Source organism: Anabrus simplex, chromosome 2, assembly GCF_040414725.1.
Source record: "Anabrus simplex isolate iqAnaSimp1 chromosome 2, ASM4041472v1, whole genome shotgun sequence".
NCBI lineage: Eukaryota > Metazoa > Arthropoda > Insecta > Orthoptera > Tettigoniidae > Anabrus > Anabrus simplex.
Window position 1 is genome coordinate 999,179,054 of NC_090266.1, and position 25,458 is coordinate 999,204,511.

At 37.5% G+C, this 25,458-nt stretch overlaps 1 protein-coding gene across 2 annotated transcripts in view; it reads left to right on the top strand.

Annotated features, from left to right (window-relative positions):
- Positions 1-25,458, top strand: part of LOC136864620 (acetyl-coenzyme A transporter 1) — a 498,114-nt gene that overhangs the window by 66,736 nt on the left and 405,920 nt on the right. For both annotated transcript variants that reach the window (XM_067141859.2, XM_067141861.2), the window contains exon 4: positions 14,725-14,879. In XM_067141859.2, coding sequence (XP_066997960.2) covers positions 14,725-14,879 — 155 coding nt within the window. The remainder of the gene's footprint in view (positions 1-14,724; positions 14,880-25,458) is intronic.

A 25,458-nucleotide genomic window follows, 5' to 3' on the forward strand; every position in this document is an offset into this window, starting at 1 on the left:
TACATTATGACTAGCTTTAGGAGCATAAGGTATGTATGATGGGCATGTATGGTACACTGGAGTGGGTACAGGTTGTCAGTTCAGTAATTCCTCGCCGGGCAAGTTGACCGTGCGGTTAGGGGTGAGCGGCTGTGAGCTTGCATCCGGGAGATAGTGGGATCGAATACATGTAAAGTCTCAATTGCAAAGCAAAATATATTCTTGCCAGCTTGCATTTCTATGCATAGATGTTTGTAACTGGGTACATGTGGGTTCAAAACTTGTAGTCGTTCGCATTTATTTGCTCGGTGAATATCTGTGTTGGTGTATGTTTTTGAGCAACATGCACTCTCTGGATACACACATTCTGCATACCACAGCTGCATTGCTCAAGGTGAATGGTTGGTTCCTTTCGAAGGAAAATCAAGGATGATAACGACAAGATGCCTTGCACGTTGTTCTCTGCAACTTATAAGTATAATTTTAAAAATCTGCCTGTTATTGAGTTTGTCCTTTGTATTGGAAAGAACCTCAGTTATATTGAACATTATTAAAAGTAAGGTAATTTGTAGTATCCGTAATCATACTTTGCTTACAGAGCTCGTTTCTTTCCTGTGATATTCCTTCTTTAAGGACGCTGAGGAACTGTGTCATCGTTTAAGATCACGCATTTCTCTTCCCGGTTTTGTTACTGTATTCTTGATAGTTCAAGATTCAGATGGCTGGGAGCTGTTCATTTTGATTAATTAAGTCTTCTGTGTTTATTTGGTCCACTTGTTTGGATAGATCTTCCATACTCATTTAATTTAATCCAGCATATCAGTATAGTTAGAAACAATGTGACAGCATGGAAATGCAGCTTGAATGCAGCTGAAGGCAAGAAGCTGGGATGCAGAATAGATTAATATGAAGGCTCCAATGAAAACCAATGGTTCACCAACAATCACCAGTCAGGATTGCGGAATCTTTCTTGGCTTCTGGTAGCGGGACTGAGCTTCTTCAAGGTCGGTTACTGGGCTCCTCTTCTTGGCTCATCTACAAAGTTGCACAATGAAAAGAGCACCATTTATGATAATAGTCCACAAAATTGAGCAGCTGGAATCTGACTCTGGGCTGCTACCATTCGCCTAGTGTGAGGCGGGCCTAAGTTTGTGGTACTCAAAGGGAAATAGGAGTGTATTTCAAACTTGATAGATAGAAACCTTCTCTCATTGTGGTTTTTAATTAGACACTGAAAGAAAGTACTGTACTTCTAAAACAAACAGCTGTCTGTTATCTTGATTACTTTCAACTTTTATAAAATGAAGTAACAAATCCAATAATAATGGTTTTTTTTGTTTTAATGTCCTTTTATTTACCGAAGATTTTAAGAGCCAGAAGGATGTCAGAAGTTTGTCCTGCTGGAGTTCTTCAAGGTGCCGGAAGCCAATGACGCAGAGTGTTGTAATTAAGCATCGTCTGATGGCACCAATTTAAGCTATAATCAAACCTTTTATCTTGGAACATAAGGATGACAACTAATCGAATGCACCATTGAACTGATGTATTTAAAGTCTCTGAGGTTAGCAAGATGTAACGAATTAGTTTATACAGTTGAACCTCCCTTCTGCGGACATCGTCGGTTCCGAGGGAAAATGTCTGTTACGAGAGGTGTCCGCTAAAACAAGTTTGTAAAAATAATCAAACATTTTAACGGCAAAGAACATCCACCTTAAATATAAGCAAATATATCTTAATTTTTATTATTCTAAGTCATTTCTGTGTTAGTATTTCATAGAGAGTTATTATAAGTGATTTTACATCATTTACAAACATTACAGCTTCGTGAAGTAATCATGAAGTTTCGTCTCTGTAAATCTAGCACATGTTTTCTTAACTGCGATATTCTCAAAAACTGAATAAAGGTCTGTTAAATGGTTCCATAGTGTTCTCGCCGTACGCGCGGTCCAGCGTGACACAGAAATTCTTTATCTGTTTAAGCATATTTAGTCCGTGCTTCATTGACAGAACTACTTCTTCCGCCTCACCGTCATTGTCACTTTTCGTTCCTGATTCGAGCTCTGTAAAACAATAACAAGTTTTATTCAAAATTGTCCTTTTGTACGACTAAAGAAGGCTGCTATGGATAGCTAAAAAGGTATTTACGAAATGCAGTGAATTAAATTAAAGCTGAAAATTTAGCTTAAAGGAATTAAAAGCTGTCTATCACAAGAAGAAAATGAATGAGGAGTTGAGGTGCTAACAAACATGGACCTTACGATATGTGCAACACACAATTACTCAGAGATGCCAACTATTACGATTCAATCATAATAATTACCCATCGTAATTACACGTTTACGAATCACACACCACAAATTACGTTTTTTTGTTGATGTTTAGATCTAAGTGTATGAAATGTTCAAAAAGATACACAAGGAATGCCATTACATATTGAATTCTCAGAATATTATTTCCGGATTTCTCAGTAATCATTTATACCCCTTTCCTGTCCCTCGATTAAGAATATTTCGAGTTTTCACGTGTTGCACGCAGTGTGTGCTTCCAGTACCGGAAATATAGGCACCTGTGAAGTGGTATATCTTGCAGAGTTGTTGTCTTTGTTCGTCACATGATCAGACTTCCATGCAAGTATGCGAGTTCTTTTGTCTTTGTTTTGGTGGCAAAGTGGTGACAAACTCTGTTTAATTGTAAATACTGTGTGCGTGGCTGTTGATATATTTATTGCGATTTTAGTTGCAAAATTTACATATATTGCTCTTCTAGGATATATGGTAATCGTGTGTTACGAAATGCGAAAGGTTTGAAATAATGAAGCGATTTCTTGTGCAGGAAAATACGTGTGATTACGTTACCGTGACTAGTGATGCTAGTAATAAACCAAAAATAGTTAAAAAATTTAGGGAGGAATACTCGAAGGAATGGCCCTGTTTACTGTGTTCCTCAAAATCTCATTCACACGTGTTTTGTAGTGTGTGTAGCCGTGATTTTTCAGATGCGCATGATGAGGAAGAGCAAGACTGAATTCCGCGCTAATATGAACTCCGAACGGTTAAGTGCTCTGTTAGTGCAGAGGATACACATGATATCAAAAGAAAAAGCATATCACCAGTGTACGTTTACCAAACAGGAACTACAACCTTTCAATGAAAATAGATGTGTTGGACATTGTGGGGTGGATATCCAAATCCAAATCTTGGAATGAAATCAAGCATATAAGGCTTCTTAGAGAAAGTTGCTGGACCGTACAGGAGGAAACAAGTTTCAAGAAAGCAGGGAAGAGACAGAAAATTGTGAAATAGTAGACTTACTGATGAAAATTCTAGGCTGTGAAGATGTTGCTAGTTATGATGTTGAAGAATGGAGGTGGCAGGATGTAAACTGTTCACCAGCAGCCTTGGATGAAATTGTGCGCTCTCGTCTTAATAGGAAATATACTCTTTAAGAAGAAATTCTGTCGCATCAACATGTTGCTGTAGGTAGCTGTATCGTGCATGAGGAGTGTGATTCAAAATTGTTGTTTTATGTTGGCAAAGAAGTCAAGTGAGAAGAAACCAGTGATAGTGAAAGCAGCAATGGAAAATTATGCCACTAAACTTTACTTGTTATTTCTGATGAACACACTCTCCATTTTCACAAAGTACAACATCATGTTGCAGAAAGATGCTTCTGGAAACATTAAATATTCGGTTCTTCATCAAGTGATGCTTGCCGTATCAGTGGTACCTCACAGCAGTGCTTAAACTGAGCGAATATTCAGTATTGTTTGCTAGAATCACACCGGCTTTCGACCAAATATGAGTACAAGGACTCTTAGTGCTCTCCTGGTGGAAAAAAATGGCCAGATACATGAATGGGTTGTTAATGTATTTAATGGTGAGGTTTGTGAAAGCTGAAATGATTGGAAAGCAGTTAGAAGTAAGTTTGAAATGCATTACCGGTATAGAGTTCAGTAGCAGGAGTTGTCAGAAAGATGACAACTGGAGTTACAACAAGACAGCACATTAAGCGAGGAACTGAGTCTGGCAGTTTACCTTTAGATGACTGTTCTTCAAATTGATAAAAAATTTCTTTACTGCAGTATGCAGTTGCATTTTGGACAAATTCCCTTTTCATGACTTTGTGGTAAAGCATGCAGAACTAGTTGGAAGAATGCTCCAGAAGAAAAATACCCACTAACAAAAGATTGTGCTAAGAAACTTATATCAATCTTTGTCACTACATGTGTGTGTGAATCACTGTACTCAACGCTTAAATTCATTAAATCTAAATATCGATCTTAACTAATTGATGAATATTTAAGTTAAGTTGAGCGAACTGGGCTTACCAATTATCAGCCAGATTTCTAAAAACTAACTTCTCAAAAGTAAAATTTCATTCCTTGATGTGTACCTGAACAATAATGTTCTGTGTATTGTAGACAATAAAGGTTCCTTCATTTGTTATAAAACGAAAAACATCTCTTCATTTTATAAACCATTTTCGAAGCATGCTCCCAGTTTTGTCTCCTAAATTCGCTCCTAAATTTGCGGCTCCCAAAATTAAGGTTAGTGGCCACCCCTGGTATATACAATGCAGATCTGGAAAGAAAGGAATTGGGGTCCAGATGTAAGCTACAGTCCATCATTTGAAGACCTCTGTTCTAGATGATCGAGCAGTGTAATAGAATGTCGTTTCTTCCACAAGTAAAGTTGTCGCTCTGATGACAGGATACAAAAGGGTGCAGACATGTGTTAACGAACTTTGCTTCATGTCACCTTCATTCAGCCAGTGGCATTCCTCATGTATTCATTACTGTTGTTCACCTTAAGTTTTTACTAGACTTGCAACATAACCAGGACTAGAGGATTCGCAGGATAATCGACTTGTATCACAGGATTCTGGTGTCCCAACCCTAACTTGGAACTCGCACTGAGAACTGCCTCCTCAAGTAGTTAACTCCGGTGTAGTTATTTTCTATCAGTTTTATCTCATATCAGTACATTTCCTTCTCTTTCATGTTTATGTTTTTTATGGAAGGAAAGGTTTTTCACAAAGTAACTTTACACGAATTCAATGATATTAACATGGTTTAGAATCTCTTCCTCACAATCAGTGGAACATATTGCGACTGTCCTGTCTATTTCTAAACTGCCGTCGCAATCTATATTATAATTTATTCACTAACAATTAGTTGAATGTCAACAACAGCTGATCTTTGTCAACACAGCTTGCTCACTTTCTCCTTCGTGGCATGGTATAGCCAATCGTTCTGCACCCCTCCATCTCAAACTCCACAGGACCTTCAGGTAAGCAGTCAAGGACATCCGCCGATCAGATGGCTGCGCGGTTTGCAAGCTGTCAGCTTGCATTTGACAGATAGCGGGTTTGAACCCCACTATCAGCAGCCCTTAAGATGGTTTTCCGTGATTTCCCATTTTCACACAATGCAAATGCTGGGGCTGTACCTTAACCATCTTCCGAATGCAAGCTCCCAGCTGCGCGAACCTAGCCCTTTTGCATTTTCATTGAAATACTGCATACACTATGCTGTGTATTGTTTATTCTATATGTACTGTATGCCAAGATATTATTAAGTGCTTGTGTTTTACAACACTAGACCTATTAATGGCATAGCCCTATTACACTTAATTCTTACAGGAAAAAAACTAGTTAATTGAAATCTGTCTCGTTCATGAACCCAAACAATGAATAATAGCATTTTCTATACAATTTTACTTAATTTTCACTTTATGACATATCATCAGAAGCACTGATAAATTGTCGTATCACTGCAAGCGTCTCTTGCCACATGGGAATCAGTTCAACTGATTCATCGTCTTCATTCCCTTTGATATAGATGTTGATTCCCATAGGGAATCTGAAATATTTGTCCTGTATTAGTAAATTTATAATGCCAATATAAATGGTCCGTTATTGGACATTATAAATTTTCCACCTAACTCAGCATTTCGCCCTCGTGTGCTAGGTTGGGCTCATCAGTTGGTGCATAGCACACCTGCCAAGACGCTGGCTAGTGCATACCGTGGAGGCCACTGCATAGGCTACTTGGAGCCACCGGCAGTGTCAATGCACTAAGAGAGACTTTGTCTCTTTACCAAAAATTGATGCCTGCTTGGCTATCAGATGATATAGATGTTGATTCCCATAGGGAATCTGAAATATTTGTCCCGAATGAGTAAATTTATAATACCAATATAAATGGTCTGTTATTGGACATTATAAATTTTCCAGCTAACTCATTCCTGGTTGCCAGCGTTTCACCCTCGCGTGCTAGGTTGGGCTCATCAGTTGGTACCTAGCACACCTACCAATACGCTGGCTAGTGCATACCGTGGAGGCCACTGCGTAGGCTACTAGGAGAAACCGGCAGTGCCAATGCACTATGAGAGACATTGGCTCTTTACCAAAAATTGATGCCTGCTTGGCTATCAGATGGTATAGATGTTGATTCCCCATCAAGATCAGCATCAAAACAAACTTGTGAACTTTGCAGACTTATAAAAAGCATTTTTCCAATCATATTTTATTACGACAATACATCACCTTAAGTTAGCACGAGTCATTCATAATTAGTACAAGCTGTATTTTCGCATTATAAGTTGTTATTATTAAGACGATAGGTTCTTCAGCTGAAGATGACCCACTAAAATGGTCGAAACTGGTACTGATATATTAGCATGTTTTAAGTACTTTATAATAAAATAAATGTAATGATTAGGTGGAAAGTTCCTGTCTTTATATTTGCAAATACTTTAACCATTGTAACTGTTCGCTCTCCTTATCAAGACACTTGGGGAGATGAAAGTTATTACCTTGGGACACATGAATATCAAATAAACTATATGTGGCTTGCCCGCAAATTGCCACGCAAATAGAAACAATTAACATTCCATGGTGTCCCATTTCTCTATGTGATGTTTGGGCACCAGGGTTACAGTTTTAAACAAAACTGTAAACCAAAATTTATATTTACTAGCATAGAGACGTATACTTAAATCACAGGGATAGGATTTTAATTAATTAACCATTAGGTATCGCTTAAGAAAGAAAATTAACGCAATATAAAATACAAATGAATTTATTATACAAAAAAAAAAAAAAAAAGAGATGAATTGGAAAAGTTCCTTAAAGCGTGGAGGAATTTAGAATTTACTTTACTGAATTTACTAATTCCTTGCTTTATCTAATTGAAGCTCACCAATCTGGTTTCCGTGGTTACTCGTTCTCTTCTTCTCGATGTAGAATTGGCTCCATGGACATCCTTCCTTCTCTGATGTGGTACAAGCTATCTGGACTAACACTCCCTAATTGCCTAGTCTTTAAATTAGACATTGGCCCTATACTTGTAAAAACTGATCAGCGTTGATCATATTAGGAGAAAATTCAGTGATATGAATTTTTCCATGTTAGTAGAAATCTCAATCCAACTGAGCTATACTATTTATACGGTACGGACTTGTACCAAATTCCGTAGACTGGAACTAAACATAGTTCTTCGTCCAGAAGATTTACTGAATATAACACAAGCCGTAAGCTTGTTTCGTCTCACGTAGATCCGATAACATAACCGCAGCTAAATACTGTATCGAAGCGACAACACACTGTACAAAAATAACTATGTCGCGGAGCAACCACTCAATGTCTCAAAATCAATAACGTCGTTCACAGTAGATGTTCTAATAGTAGTTAGGTTCACAGCAGAAGTTGTTGTTAGGTTCCGTTCTCGTGGTGAGAATCTCTATATATCCGGGCTCACCCCCACTCTTGGTAACAGTTCAATCTCAAAACTCATATACAACGAAGTATCTGATTCGCAGATCGAATTATCAGCTCCCCTTCTCTTCTTTCTTGACAAGTCCAGTAGGCGTGGCGATGCTGTAGCTGACCAGCTTGCAAGCCTCGCGCGCGGGTCGCTGTTTACTAGCCTTGGCTCATGAGTTAAACCCATGAGTCATGTAATTTTCCACGCTCAAGAATAACCTTTTCCGTATACACAAATATGAGATGAAATGACAACTATATTTCAACATATTAACCAAATCCAATACATAATAAATTCCTATCTTTCATAATATAATAATAAATAATAAATGAAGTTATAATTTATACAATATGATTGCAAAAACCTTATTTACAAATGCTTGACGTATAATAAATATGTTATTACGAATAATTGCCGATGGCGGATAAACTTGATATCAAATGATATCGCGTAAAATGATTTTATATTAAATTAGTAGGGCTGGAGAAGCCTGGATGGTTACATACGCCCTCCTGTTATTTACAGATGTAACATATATGAAAATAACACACTACACCAAAACGGCTGATATACACATCATTACATCTTACAAACACTTAATAAAAAACATACATAATCAAATCTTGTATCTCACTGTAGAGTGTCTGTTTCAACGATACCAGATAACATTAGTAATAATTCCTGCCGATTTTCTTCCGAAAGTTTGTCAGCAACACTCATAATATTTACAACATAACAGGTAAATAACTCTATCTTTGCACTTCACCATCAAAGTGTTTGGCAGTTCCAGGTTATAATATATATGCACTACACACACACGTAATCACACGTGGCTTACCTCTCTTAGATGGCCGCAAGCAATTTCTTGTTTTCATTGCAAAAAATATATATACTTAGAAAATTATTGCATTAATTTCCTTCTGCAGTTTCAAAAAAAAAATCCCAAGTTGCTCATGGCTTCTACAATGGTGTCAGGTCTAGGTTCACAACCTATACATGAATTCACGTTTTCTAATTCAAGTACATTTAATGTTATCAAAACAACATCTGGGGGACATTACACTTAATTCGCAGAAATATATCGTCGCAGAGAGCGGATATTATAAGTGCCCAACATGACACGATTACCATCTTTCAATCTATATGCACAAGGACCAACCCGACAATGAATCTGGAATGGACCCTGATACAACAAAAAGAATTTCTTCGTCACCTTCACTTCACTGGACGAGAGCATGGGAACACGTAACAGAACAGAATCTCCTACCTGAAATTCGTCTAACACCTGACGTTTATGCTGTTTGCTACGCTTCTCAGCCGCTTTAATCAAATTCTCGCTCGCTAATCTGACATATATCTTAGAGTCCTGCTGAGGTTCCTGTGTAATGCCTAGTACTTTTGTCAGCTCATTCCTTGGATTGCTGCCAAAATGAACCTCTAATGGAGTGAATTTTGTACTTTCATGCTGAACCATGTTAATCCATTTCTCAATCAACGCTAAAGAACCAACCCACGCAATGTGCTTGTCATGAACTAGAGATCTAAACATCCTACCTAATTCCTTCATCGTGCGTTCACACATATTCCCTTGTGGGTTCCTAATTGAGGAAAAAACATGTGTGATACCTAACTCTGTCATCACAGCCTTCCACTTCTTCGATGTAAATTGAGATCCGCTATCAGATAATAACCTCCTAGGCGTACCTAATTCCTGAACATACTTGTCACTAATAATCTTACTACAACTAAGACCTGTTGCTTTACTCATGATCAATAAAAGATTGACACACTCACTACTCGAAACTTCAATAATGCCATCCTCCAACGTGGCTTCTATTTGATTGTCTACTGCTTTAGCATATTTATGTGGTATCGGATATCTCGGTCCAGCGAATATACTTTTATCCAGCACTGAAAATGAGTGTTCATACACATGTGTTTTGCCAGGTTTCAATGAAAACACTTCCTTGTGTTCTCTCAACACATACAACAATCGGTCCCTCTGACCTTCTTCCAAATTGCTACTATCTACCGCTTCTCTCAAACCATCATCGTGGTTCTCCTCTAACCACACTTCACACAACTTAAAATCCGCTCTCACTTCTTCATCTTTTGAAACCTCATTAACACACCACATGTTACAAACCTCCACTTTCGTCTGAACTTCGGCATCCCACGTGACTTTAACATCCTCATTATCCCACCTTAAATATACCATCGCCTCATTGTAATCTAACCGAGCTGAGTATAAACTTAGCCAGTCAGATCCCAAGATAACATCAAATATAAGATTCGGAATAACAAGACAGATCTGAATATTCGACTTCCCGTTAATACAAATAGGTATGGCAACTTGTTTACATATTTGCTTGGATCGTTTACCTACAACAGTTACGATATATGTGGATTTCACAGGCATTTCTTCAATCTCAATATTCTCCTTTTTTCTGTCCTCATACCACTTTGAACTTGCTCATGATCTTTGACTGCCTGAATCCAATAAAGCCTGATACTGCGCCCTCCATATAACGATCGTAACAACGGGGTTCTCACTTTTACTACCAACTTCAACTTGATTTACTTCCACCTCCCGTAATAACTCATCTCTAACATCGAGATCATAATCCATGTGCATCATTACACAATTTCTCGCAACATGTACTGAAGACTGATAATCTGATCTCTCATTACTGTCTACAATCAGTTTAAATTACTTTGTCTCCTTGTATCCTGATTTCGGCTTGTACCTTCGTCTACATTACGTTCCCTCTGAACATTCCTATTTTGCTGGTGTGACTGATTACCTAGATTTTGTTGTCTCGGTTGAAACTGATCACGGTGATTGTGTTCTTGTCTTCTGGGTGGTGTTTGATAGTTTGTGTGCTCTCGTGTACTACTACTATTTCCTAACGCATCGAAACTTGCTAGCAATCTTTCCATTCCCTGAATAGACTCTATCTGTTGCATACAGATAGCTTCGCGGATTTTGTTGGGAAAATGTCTGAGTAATAAGTTCACAATATCTCTCTCCGCTGACATCCCATCTACGTTTTTACAAATCATAACGTGGGCCAAAAAATACTCTTTCATAGAAACTCCTTCGTGTGGCCTAAATTTCCCAAAGACAATGCGTTCTCTTTCCCTGCTTTGTATAGCTTCACTCGAAAATTTTTCCGTGAAATATTTACGGAATTCCACCATACTGGTCATGCTGCTCTTATACACCTCAAACCATGATATCGTTTCCCCAATAAAAGCTTTACCAATTATTTCTAACGCTTCTTCCCATTCAATGATTCCTTCTTCGATTCGCTTTTCAAACCGTTTCTTAACAGTGTTTAAAAAATCTAAAGTATTTGTTTGCCTCCCATTAAATTTTTGTAGTTCTGTTTCATATATGAAATTTGTACCATGACACTGACTACCTATATTACCTTGCTTTTCTCTGATTTCTTTACGTATTTGTGACTCCGACCTATCAATACGTTCATTCATTCTTTTCACATCATTCGCAATGCGTTCCTGTCTTTCCTTGGTGGCTTTAATTTCAACCGCATATTCCTCTGCTTTCTTAAACTTTTCATTACATATTTTGGCATTAATCTCTACCTTATTACACAGATCATGGTATTGTTGTTGTACTCGTTCTCTAACTTTACTAACTTCTCCTACTTGTTCCTGAATTTTACTATTAATTCTTGTGATCTGCTGGTCTACTTCGCTCCTAACCTTAAAATTTTCTTTCTCTACCAACTCCAAGACTTCGCTTCTATGTTCAGTTAACTTTCTTTCTACCACTTTCTCATGCTGGCTATGTCTCATCTCCTGTTCCGCTAACTGATTCTCAAAAAGTTTCTGCTGCTCTAGTGCTTCATCTAATTATGATCTAAAGCATCCATCCTAGCATTCACTTCTCTGCTAATTTCGGTTTTCGTCTGTTCTATCTCCTTCCTGATTTCATTCGTTTCCTTCCTAACTTCATTAGTTTCTTTACTAATTTTTTCCATGCTCCCACCACTCTCTACCGTTTTATCTACTTCAATGCTTTCATCTACAACATTCCTAGAATTCAGCGTCTCGTCTCCCTTTACTAAGTTTCCGCTACGTAATTTCATGTCCTTTTCACCTTGTGCAGCCATGATTCCCCCAAAATCACACATACAAATTATATGGACACTCACTTAACCCCCACAAACACAGACTCTACTTTACTGCCTTCTTTCCATGAATACTTAATGGTTTTCGAGCTCCACGTTGGTGCGAAAAATGTAACTGTTCGCTCTCCTCATCAAGGCACTTGGAGAGATGAAAGTTATTACCTTGGGACACATGAATATCAAATAAACTATATGTGGCTTGCCCACAAATTGCCACGCAAATAGAAAAAATTAACATTCCATGGTTTCCTATTTCTCTATGTGATGTTTGGGCGCCAGGGTTACAGTTTTAAACAAAACTGTAAAACAAAATTTATATTTACTAGCATAGAGACTTATATTTAAATCACAGGGATAGGATTTTAAGTAATTAACCATTAAGTATCGCTTAAGAAAGAAAATTAACGCAATATAAAATACAAATGAATTTATTATACAAAAAAAATGAGATGAATCGGAAAAGTTCCTTAAAGCGTGGAGGAATTTAGAATTTACTTTACTGAATTTACTAATTGCTTGCTTTATCTAATTGAAGCTCACCAATTGCAGCTTCCGTTGAAGTCATCTGGTTTCCGTGGTTACTCGTTCTCTTCTTCTCGATGTAGAATTGGCTCCATGGACATCCTTCCTTCTCTGATGTGGTACAGGCTATCTGGACTAACACTCCCTAATTGCCTAGTCTTTAAATTAGACATTGACCCTATACTTGTAAAAACTGATCAGCGTTGATCGTATGAGGAGAAAATTCAGAGATATGATTTTTTCCATGTTAGTAGAAATCTCAATCCAACTGAGCTATACTATTTATACGGTACAGACTTGTACCAAATTCCGTAGACTGGAATTAAACATAGTTCTTCGTCCAGAAGATTTACTGAATATAACACAAGCCGTAAGCTTGTTTCGTCTCACGTAGATCCGATAACATAACCGCAGCTAAATACTGTATCGAAGCGACAACACACTGTACAAAAATAACTATGTCGCAGAGCGACCACTCAATGTCTCAAAATCAATAACGTCGTTCACAGTAGATGTTCTAATAGTAGTTAGGTTCACAGCAGAAGTTGTTGTTAGGTTCTGTTCTCGTGGTGAGAATCTCTATATATCCGGGCTCACCCCCACTCTTAGTAACAGTTCAATCTCAAAACTCATATACAACGAAGTATCTGATTCGCAGATCGAATTATCAACTCCCCTTCTCTTCTTTCTTGACAAGTCCAGTAGGCGTGGCGATGCTGTAGCTGACCAGCTTGCAAGCCTCGCGCGCGAGTCGCTGTTTACTAGCCTTGGCTCATGAGTTAAACCCATGAGTCATGTAATTTTCCACGCTCAAGAATAACCTTTTCCGTATACACAAATATGAGATGAAATGACAACTATATTTCAACATATTAACCAAATCCAATACATAATAAATTCCTATCTTTCATAATATAATAATAAATAATAAATGTTGTTATAATATATACAATATGATTGCAAAAACCTTATTTACAAATGCTTGACGTATAATAAATATGTTATTACGAATAATTGCCGATGGCGGATAAACTTGATATCCAATGATATCGCGTAAAATGATTTTATATTAAATTAGTAGGGCTGGAGAAGCCTGGACGGTTACACCATCAATACAGACAATGAAGTTAATAGATTATAAAAAACTCTGAAGATGGTTCTCCGTGGTTTCCCATTATTGCTCCAGACAAATATTGGACTGATGAGTAAATTATGTATTTAGGCTAGGTCTTACTTGTTAAAGTGGCAGGAATTTTTTTTTCCAAATATCCATGCTTTGATATATGTAACATGTGTTTTCAGCAGAAGCATAACTTTCATGTTTTTTGTACATGTGGAAAAATGTAATATTATGTTTTACTTCAAATATGCAACAACTACCTTTTGGTTTAGCATGTATTGCTGAAATATGAAAATTCATATTTAGCTAAATTATTGATGAAATCATATAAAGGTAGCAAAAAATTTACAGAAATAACTTTTTTAAATGACAAAATTAAGCAAAACTTTTAATCAGAAACAGGTGTCTCTAAGTATAAGGAATATTGGAAGAGCTCCATCAGATATTCTGTTACAAGGAGCACACTTATTTAGCAGTTAGTTCTTGTAAGGAAAGTGTAAACTTCCTCTTTGCCATAGAAAGCTGTTAACATTGAATGGAGAATGTGGTGCTTGTAATTTGCAAAGTTTTCTACTTAGGAGCTACAGTATAACCTAGTTAACCAAACTCAGCTTAACCAAAAATCAGCTTAACCGAAACCCAGGTTATCTGAAATCCCTCTGACGTTGCAAATCCAAGAAAACAAACAAAACTGATGGAGTTTCTTGAATGTGTAATTCATACTAATTGTATATTAATGTACTGTAAAACTTAAAAATGTAATTTTAACTTTAACCCTGGAGAGGGCGCGTCACGGTCTTTTTGACCGGGATCAGAGATAAATGTTTTTAGTTATTAACGTAGAGGGCAGCTAGCTTCTATCCCCCGAGTACGTTTCCTTGGACTCGTCCACTATTAGTACGCGTAAACAATTAACCACTCACGCTCCTCAGTTTCAGCCTGAGTGTATTGTTCGATGGACCCGGTCTAAAACGACGTATGTGTATTTATGAGTGAAGTTTTATTTTGTTTTTTCCGTTAATATGGTAAGAATGGTAAGAGTAGTAGTAGTAGTAGTAGTAGTAGTAGTAGTAGTAGTAGTAGTAGTAGTAGTAGTAGTTTCTTGCTGAGCATAGGATTTTACATGTTAATCTTATGTAATGTTGATTTTATCTCAGTTTTATTTCCTTTCTCTCTCTAAGGTGCAATGTGGGCTATGCATCCACCTGCAATAGCGTAGGACAAACGGCTGGCTACTTTTTGGGGTATGTCCTGTTCATTTCCTTGGAATCAGCCGATTTCTGCAACAAATACCTGAGAAGTACTCCTCAGTCAGTCGGATTAATCACACTCTCAGGTAGGTGGGTGATATAGCATGAGTGAGCATACTCTTATATTTAAAATTAGAAAAGTTTTTCTTTTTCTTGTAGGATTGTGTTGAATTGAATATTTATGTGTTAATACCAAATTGGATCAAGTGAGTAAAAATGAAACTGTGTTGAAAAGAAGTCACCTGAAGAAATCTGTGCTAGCAGCTGTTATCACAGAATATAGAACAATAAAATTGTTCATGATAAATCATCATTTCCACTCTCATCTCTGTTACAGGGTTCTTTATTTATTTATTTATTTTTTTTTTTCCCAGTAAATTAAGAACAATCTAAAAATGTTTTATGATTGCTTCAGTTGTTTCATTTAGTTGCTAGGAACATCACAGCCATAAGTTCCATTTGCTAACTCTTAAATGTTCTTTGTTAGTTGTGCACACTGCTATTGTATTTTAACGATGTATTATTTTTATTGTTAAGCACAATATGCATACATACTTGAGTACATAGAACATGTGGTGCATAAAAGAAATACTTTCACCAGTCTTGGCAGATGTACTGTGGGGTTGCATTCTGTTAACACAGTTCAATAAGTGATATTGTGAACAGGGCATACCACAGAGTCAGGTGCTGTCCTCCTTTGGACTGTAGAATCCGCTGGTTAAATATATCTCCCCGTGGAATCTGTTGATGCCGAGGCGTGTGTATAAGTGGTGTAGTTTGTAGTTAGGAACTCTCCAGATACTGATCTTCACTACTTCCATGTTCAAGAACTCCTCTGGAATCTGCTGAGCCTTCTGTCATCTGTCTCCTATTACAACAGTGAATGTGGCAGTATCAGGGAGTCTGAATATGGACTTTATGTCCTCCAAGAAGTATGACTCATTAGCTATTGCATATGCCATTCGGTTTTCAGTATATTTTGAAACCCGTAGGACTCATTTCAGGTATCTAGCCTTTATGTTTCCAGGTCGTCTTAGGTTTGTTACAGTCGGTTTATGCCTACCTAGATACCCTACATTGCAACAGGGGCAATTTTAAGCTTAAATAGTGTCATTGTTGTACCTGTTTATAGGTTCTGGAAACTGAGGATCTTACACATCGCTTTGGTTGCTGCTGCCAGTTTTTCTTGTATGTGCAGTGTGAAAGTTGACCTTGTAATTTTTTAATGTTTCCTAAGGCCCGCATTTACAAACACAAGTAAAAGCATTTATTGTGGTTTAAAGCTAAGAAAACCGAGATAAGAGTTACATTTGTATTCACCAACATCATCATCTCAGATAACTGGTATTGAAAAAAAATGAAAACCTACAACCTGTTTTCCAGTCATTGACCGGGTCAGGGATGTAATGAGTGAAGCAGATATAGGCTATTAGTACGATGGGGTCACCACTCCCAACGTGATTTATTAATGACTGATAGATGCTATGAAATGAGAATGGAGAGTGTTGCTGGAATGAAAGATGGCAGGGAAAACCAGAGTACCCGGAGAAAAACCTGTCCCGCCTCCACTTTGACCAGCACAAATCTCGCATGGAGTGACTGGGATATGAACCACAGTATCCAGCGGTGAGAGGCCGACGCGCTGCCGTCTTAGCCATGGAGGCTCTAACTGGTATTATCCCGGTTTAAAACTTTACCGGAGAGAGATTAGCCGGTAAAACGAGAAATCTGAGACAATAGCCTTTCAGGATGGCAGCTCGTAGACGGCTAGAATCACAGCGATGAGGAATATGACCAAAGTTAAGCAATAAAACGTCCTAGTTGGATAAAAACGTACTACAGACTTTGAAGACTACGATGACACTGATTTTGAAACACGTTTTAAGTTATCTAAAGTTTCGATACTGTCAGTGTTATCCATGATCGAACCTAACCTGGAATTCCCAACACACACTGCAGGTAGCCCTAAGATGAATTCTCGATTATATCTTCTACAGTACACGACTGGATGACATTTTTATGAAGAATTAAGGAATGCTGCCTTAATTTTTGAGCGAAATATACAATGTATAGCCTGTAATTAGTTTTCTTTTTCTCTGTTATGTTAATGCTTTCTACCACCAAATTGAATAACAATATACTCTCTTGGAAAGTCATATTAGGCTCCTTTCTTTGTTTCTGGTCAATAGCGGACATAATTTATGATAAATTATTTGCAAACCCCTAATGGAATCAAAAACTTGTTTACATTTTGGTAGTGGCGGCAGCACGTAGTCATTTGTTTTCCGTGCGTCAGTATGGAAAATTTAAGGTTCAAATTCAGATTGAAACAAAAACTTTGTTTTGGTAAACTAGAATAATAAATTCTGTGGTGTATACAGAAGGAAGCGGTATCCGAGATAATAACATTATCCAAGTTTTTGGAAATTTAAGATGACAGCAATGGTAACTGATGTTGGTGAACACGGGCCTAAGAATGTAAACGATGGTGCAATTTCAAGTTGTTCACAGCTGCAACTGAATACATTAGTAGTCCATAGTTTTCTTCCCCTTCTGAATTTCATAACCTTTGTTTTAGCACCGTTAATACTTAGCAAATTAATATCAGCCCATCTGTGGAGGTTGTTGAACGTTTACTGGAAGGTGGTGGTGTCTCTAGATAGCAAACCCATGTCATCTGCATATATTATAAGCTTTACCTATATAACCTGGAGTGCTCTTGTAATGTCTGCTGTCATCAGGATGAATAGTAGGGGGCTCATTGAATCCCATTGAAAAACTCCTTTCGTCTGTGATAAGAATGGTGTGCTAGAAATCCCAGTGCAAATTTTTACGTACAAGGGCCAATTCAAAACTTCTGCACAGAACGGATGGACGTCCATGACAGTGAAACGATTCCGCGATTAAACCATCAGTTGTGAACCAGTCTTTCAGGTATCACCTCCTGTTGTCAGTGTTATGATAATTTGTGTTTTGAGTGAGAAATTATCGTTTGAAATGGAGGGAGAAAATGACTTAGGTCAAATCTCATGAAGTGATCAGCGGTCGTACATCAAAATTGAAAGTTTGCTGGTGAAAACACCGAAATTCACAATGCTCTAGCTGAAGTTTGTGGGGATAATGTACTGGATCGAAGCACAGTGTCGCGGTGGGCTTCCCGTTTTCGCAAATGCCGGACAAGTACTGATTGACAACATTTTGCAAGAATCAGTGCAGAACATGCAAAGAAATTGCCAATGAGGCAAATATGTCTGTCTCTTTGGTGTTGAGAATCATAATCGAGAAACTACAGAAAAGAAAAATCGCTGCAAAATAAGTTACTCAACATCTGAGTGAAGAGCAAAAAGCAAATCACAAGAGAATCGCACAACAGTTAATTCAACATTACAAGGCAGGGGAAGATCAGTTTTTAAACATGACTGATTGTTGGCATAGATGAAACATGGATTTGAGATTTTGAGCCAAAATTGAAATTTCATTCCTTCCAGTGGAAGCATTCTGTGACTCTCCTCGTCCAAAAAAGTGCCGTCCACAACAGATGATTGTTATGGCTTATGACAAGAATTGAGTGATAGCAATAGATAGAGTGCCCCAGTAACCACTGTAATAGGGTGATACTATACGGACTTTATGCAAAACATTTTGTGGCCAAAGATTCGCCAAAGAAGGTCCGACACTTTCGCAACTGAAGAGCTCATTCTACATGATAACGCATGACCGCATATCACCAAACCAGTATGCAGGGTTTTGGAGAATTATGGGTGGGAAATCCTTCCTCGTCTATCCTACAGTCCTGACATGAGCCCACCAGACTTGGATTTGTTTCCAAAACTCAAGAAACCACTCCGAGGAAAACATTTTCAAACCATTGAGGAGGCTCCTAATGCAGTGACCCAAGTAATCAGACAGATCAAGAGAGATCGTGACTTAATGGGAATACCAGACTTACAAGTAACTAATCTCATATCTATTCTGTATTGAAGATAACAATATGTAAATTTCTTCCAAGAATAAAATTTACTGTGTCCACCTATTCAATACAATTATATTCTGTAGTGATTATATCCTACATGAATTACATATACTAATTAGGTACATGTTTTGCCATAGTTTTGGGCATCTTCAGCCTAATGATAATCTTAAGGTCAAGTTCTTAGTCCAATTAAACATTTGAACTTAAAACTAAACACAGTGGTCTTGTACCTAAAAATTTTATACAAAAAATTTTGCTTTAGATATTTACATAGGTTTAAAATGTGTTCATTAATTAATACCAAGAATTTTGTACAAGGAAGCAATTAAAACTATAATACCTTGACTCTATAGCAGCCTTGAATGTTGACCTCTTCGATGATAAAAGTTTCAGTAAACATCCTATCGTCATGCTGGCTCCATCTACTTCTTGGTTTTTAAGTTGCCTAGTGAATCTTGTAGGAGCGAAAAGTCACCCCCTCTGACCAGAAGTCTGGTTCGTCTACAGTTTCTCTTCTGCTGAATGGGATTGCAATTCTGTAGGCCTTGTTTTGTCCTCTCGACGTTTGATGTGATTTCTCGTATGTGATCGACACCATTATTTGTGAGGTGTTTCCTGATATCGTTTGTTTCACTGTCAAGCCTTCCGATTAGCATTGGTATCGATTGCTACTTGTATAGTTTTCATGGTCTGTTCGGAGGCATTGGGCTCTGTTCTGAACTGCTTGTTTGTCGTTGGTCAAGAGGTGGGTTTCGAATAATTTTTGAAGTCATAGATTCGTTCTGTTTTGAGATTTGTGTGGTTGCTGGCGCCTGTGGATGTACAGGGGTTTCCAGCTGGTCGGTTAATATTCCTGACTGCTTCACTTGTACTTCAAGCATTACAGGTGGCTTGTTTAGCAATATTTCACTGCAGGAATCGAGGGAAGATTTTATTTCAGAACTTTCTTTTCTATTTTTGAGCTTGTTTATTTTTATTTTCGCATGTAGAGCAGAACCAGAACAAATGGTTTTTCTTTGATTTTACCACATTAATTATTGCTGCGGGTATACATGCGCATTCCAGGTGGTAGAATGTCTTACAATTGCCATCACACCACAAACCTACTACGCTGGCGTAGCAGGGCAGAGGTGATACTTCCACGTGGCACGTCCCAGGTGGCGGATAGGGGGTCCTAACCAGCTTGCCGGCGGACTTGAGGGAAAAAAATACCTCTCGCGGACCAAACACACAATCCCCTGTGGGTGGGGGATGCAGACGAAGAATACACCCATGGTATCTGCCGCCTGTCGTAAGAGGCGACTAAAAGGGGTGACCAAGGGATAATCAAATTAGAACCATGAGACTACTTGTTATTAGTACCACCACACTGGGGAACACCATGGGTTGCTTTTACTTGCGCCTAGTACCACTATGTTAGGTTCCAAATAGGTTTGCGATTAATAGCAATAGAGTACGGTGCCAGCTTCTACAGTATCTGTGATTCGTACCCCTATATGAGCAACACCATAGGATGAGCGACACCGTGGTTCTACCTCGCCTATACTGAGTACCCACTATGTGAGGAACACCCCGGGATAGTGCGGGTCCATGTGGTTAGTCCACTTATATGAGCAACGTCATAGGTTTGCGTTGACTGTATAGGTTTGCGTTGCCTGTAAATAGCGCCGCCGTGCGAATTTCATTATCTGTGAGTAGTGCCATACTGTGTGGAATGCCGCGAGTCTACGCTACTTTTGATTAGTACCGCAACATGACAAATACCATGGTTCTACTTTCCTGATGATAAGTACCATTATGAGGAGCCGATGAGTTGGATTTTGGACCCCTTTAGACTAAAAGCATCATTGATTAAGTATTATGCTATAGACACAGTCCCTTGGTCAGTAATACTATTGTTTCACATCGGTTTCTGTGAATGCGTGACGTTGCGGGTCGGATCCATTGATTGTTTTAAATTCATTCTCCTGTTGATAATGACCAAGTAGAACAAATAATAGTCCTACAAAATGAAACTTTGGGTATCATACTAACATTTTCCTGGAATAAGTGTGGAAGGCATGTCCTGAATGGCTGGTATCACAGTGGTGAAGAATTGAATCATTCAAATTAGGCTTCATGATCTTCTTACACTTAAAATGATCAAGTACACTTGATGATAAATATAGTAATATAAGTTGAAGTCATCTATCTTGTTGAAGATCTCATGAAGTGGTATAAATTAATTTAGGCAGTTATATAGCATTTTTGATATTTTTATCCTGCTGCCTTCTTGTTGAGAAACATAACTTTATTGGACGGTTGATAGGACTGACTTAATTTTGTAAGGTGTACTAGAATGTGCTGTCAGAGGTCTTGGGTAACCCATTCCCTGTGACGCAAGTGCAATAACTGTACTATTTTTGCTATTTACTTTACGTCGCACCGACACAGATATGTCTTATGGCGACGATGGGATGGGAAAGGCATAGGAATGTGAAGGAAGTGACCTTGGCCTTAATTAAGGTACAGCCCCAGCATTTGCCTGGTGTGAAAATGGGAAACCACGGAAAACCATCTTCAGGGCTGCCGACAACGGGGTTCGAACCCACTATCTCCCGATTACTGGATACTGGCCGCACTTAAGCGACTGCAGCTATCGAGCTCGGTAAATGCAATAACAGGTATAACTTGAAAACAGTATTCTCTCACCCATGGGTAACTAATAAAGATATCGAGCTTGAATAATAATAATAATAGTAATTATTATTATTATTAGTAATAGTAGTTGTAGTAATTGTTGTTGTTGTTTTTATTATTATTATTATTATTATTATTATTATTATTATCATATGATTATTATTATTATTGTACTAGCTGATATACCCGTGCTTTGCTACGGGATTCTCAAAAAGACTGACTTGGTGGTTTTCCGAACTGAATTCAACATAGGTCATTACAAAAACTTCAGTAGGAATGTAGCGATTGAAAGCAGTTTTATCATATAAAATATTTGATCAAATTAAAAACCGCACACTTTCTCACTTTCAATGAACAGTACTACGGTGCCGATCTAACAGTCCAAAGTTCCAGAGCTGGAATAACCAGGTCACAGACTGCCGTGGACACTCGTCTGTCATTATTTCGTAATAATAATAATAATAATAATAATAATAATAATAATAATAATAATAATAATAATAATAATTTTGTGTGGCTATTTCTAGCAGAGTGCAGCACTTGTAAGGCAGACCCTCCGATGAGGGTGGGTGGCATCTGCCATGTTTAGGTAACTGCGTGTTATTGTGGTGGAGGATAGTGTTATGTGTGGTGTGTGAGTTGCAGGGAATTAACCAATGAAGGTTAAAATCCCCGACCCGGCCGGGAATCGAACCTGAGACCCTCTGAACCGAAGGCCAGTGCGCTGACCATTCAGCCAACGAGTCGGACATTATTGCGTTAAATATGCACACTACTCATTCCAATCAGTGCCTCAGAGTACGGATTAAATAGCTCGAATGCCATGATGAACCAGTGTGTTACGTACCAGTAATATCAGAAAATGTATGAACCAGGGGAATGGCATGCTAAAGAAGAAAGTTATTTTACTCCTCAGCTACTTCCCGCCAATATACAGGCAGGCTGTTACACTCGGTACGACCAGGCGAGTTGGCCGTGTGGTTAGAGGCACGCAGCTGTGAGCTTGCATCCGGGAGATAGTGGATTCGAACCCCACTGCCGGCATCCCTGAAGATGGTATTCCATGCTTTCCCATTTTCACACCAGTCACACCAGGCTGTACCTAAATTAAAGCCTAGGCTGCTTCCTTCACACCCTTATTCCTTTCCTATCCCATCGTTGCCATAAGATCTACCTGTGTCGATGCGATGTAAAGCAAATTTTGTATGAGTGGAAACAGAAGATGAAAAGCACATCACAACAAACAATGGTCAATGTAATGTTATTGTTGATAAAATTTATGAGCTTTGTATATTGCAGGCTTTCACATTAGTTTTCTTTCGACTCTGTGATATTAGGGCGTCTCACAAAATTATTTATCATGGAGTGTAGTTCCTTATTCTCAGACTTTACATACCTATTTTCACTAAATTCTGTTTACTACCCCTTTTCTTGTGACTCGGCGCTGATATGGACTTAGAAACCAAAATTCAAATTCATGAATATATCTGTTATGATATGCGGTACGGTAACAATGTATAAGACATAAGTGATCGGAAATTTAATAACTTCTTACATAACTACTACTAACTTATGACATAACTAAATTTATGTTAGTTATGTAGTATTTATCGATCCGACCACTAATAACATAAATAACTTATTTGAGAATTACATTTCAGGCCTTCCCCTAAACTACCATTTCAGTCAGCTTAAATAAAATAATTTATAGCCTAGATTGTAGTGGTTCATCACCTGACTTTATATACCGATTTTCATTAAATTCTCTTCAGCCGTTTTCTCGTGATGCGTGTACATACATACATACATACATACAGACAGACAGACAGACAGACAGACAGATACACAGAAATTACTGAAAAGTAAAAAAAAAATGTATTTACTTGTTACTGTGGTTATGAGCGATACAGAAATACCATTATTTTAAAATTCTGAGCAATGTCCAGACAAAACTTATTATATATATATAGAAGATTACATTTCAGGCCTTCCCCTAAAGTACCATTGCACTCAGTGTGAATAAAATTATTGATGTCCTAGATTATAGCAACTTATTCCCCAACTTTGCATACCAATTTTCGTGAAGATACGACCACTAATATAATAAATATTTGAGAATTAAATTTTAGGCCTTCCCCTAAACTACCATTTTTCTCAGCGTGAATACAATTATGTATAGCCTATATTCTAGCGACTTATTTCCCATCTTTGGCTACCAATTTCCATTAAGATACGACCACTAATAATACAAATATTTGAAAATTAAATTTTAGGCATTCCCCTAAACTGTCATTTCACTCAGCGTGAATACAATTATTTATGGCCTAGATTATATCGACTTAATACTCTGACTTTGCATACCGATTTTCAGTAAGACACGACCACTAATAACATAAATATTTGAGATTTAAATTTCAGGCCTTCCCCTAAACTACCGTTTCACTCAGCATGAATAAAATAATTTATAGCCTAGATTGTAGTGGTTCCTCACCCGACTTTACATTCCGATTTTCATTAAATTCTCTTCAGCCGTTTTCTCGTGATGCGTGTACATACATACATTCATACAGACAGACAGACAGACAGACAGACAGACAGACAAACAAACAGAAATTACGAAAAAGTAAAAATTGCATTTCCTTGTTACTGTGGACATGACCGATACAGAAATACCATTCTTTTCAAATTCTGATCAATGTACAGACAAAACTCTTTATTTTATATATATAGATTACATTTCAGGCCTTCCCCTAAACTACCATTTCACTCAAATGTGAATAAAATTATTGATGGCCCAGATTACAGCAACTTATTCCCCAACTTTGTGTACCAATTTTCGTGAAGATACGACCACTAATATAATAAATATTTGAGAATTAAATTTTAGGCCTTTCCCTAAACTACCATTTTTCACAGCGTGAATACAATTATGTATAGCCTATATTGTAGCGACCTATTTCCCATCTTTGTGTACCGATTTCCATTAAGATACGACCACTAATAATACAAATATTTGAAAATTAAATTTTAGGCATTCCCCTAAACTGCCATCAGCGTGAATACAATTATTTATGGCCTAGATTATATCGACTTATTACCCCGACTTTGCATACCGATTTTCATTAAGACACGACCACTAATAACATAAATATTTGAGATTTAAATTTCAGGCCTTCCCCTAAACTACCATTTCACTCAGCATGAAAAAAAAAGAATTTATAGCCTAGATTGTAGTGGTTTATCACCCGACTTTACATTCCGATTTTCATCAAATTCTCTTCAGCCGTTTTCTCGTGATGCGTAGACAGACAGACAGACAGACAGACAGACAGAAATTACGGAAAAGTAAAAAATGCATTTCCTTGTTACTGTGGACATGACCGATACAGAAATACCATTCTTTTCAAATTTTTTAGCAATGTACAGACAAAACTCTTATTTTATATAGATATATATAGATGTATAGCTGTGAAGTGTTAAATCCATTTATTATTATTATTATTATTATTATTATTATTATTATTATTATTATTATTATATGATGGCGTTGTTTGTGAGGTTAAGTCATGAACCGTGCTGTACATAAATATTCATATGAGTTCAGTTAATGGAAATACCTGTAAATTAATATTATATTATTTATTCTTACCTGTATATATAAGTTGTAATCCATAATTGTGAAACACACTGTAACTTCCAGAATGGTATAGGCATGAGAACAATGGAGAATATTCTGTACATTGTATTCTATGTATTCATGCACTCTAGAATTTTCATGAAGATATTTTTTGTAATGTGGCTTTCTAGAAGTCTGGCCAGACACATCTATAAGGGGATGATCTTGACGGTAAAAGTTAATTGTGGTTTGGAGATTATTGGAAGAGAGTTATTCTTCAGTAGCACGTGGCTGACATGCCGAGCCAGGCATTCTCCATGTTTAATTGATCGATAGTCGTCTGTTTTCAACTGTGTTTCAAAATGTAACCTCTGTGGTATTCGGTGTCAGTTGTCAA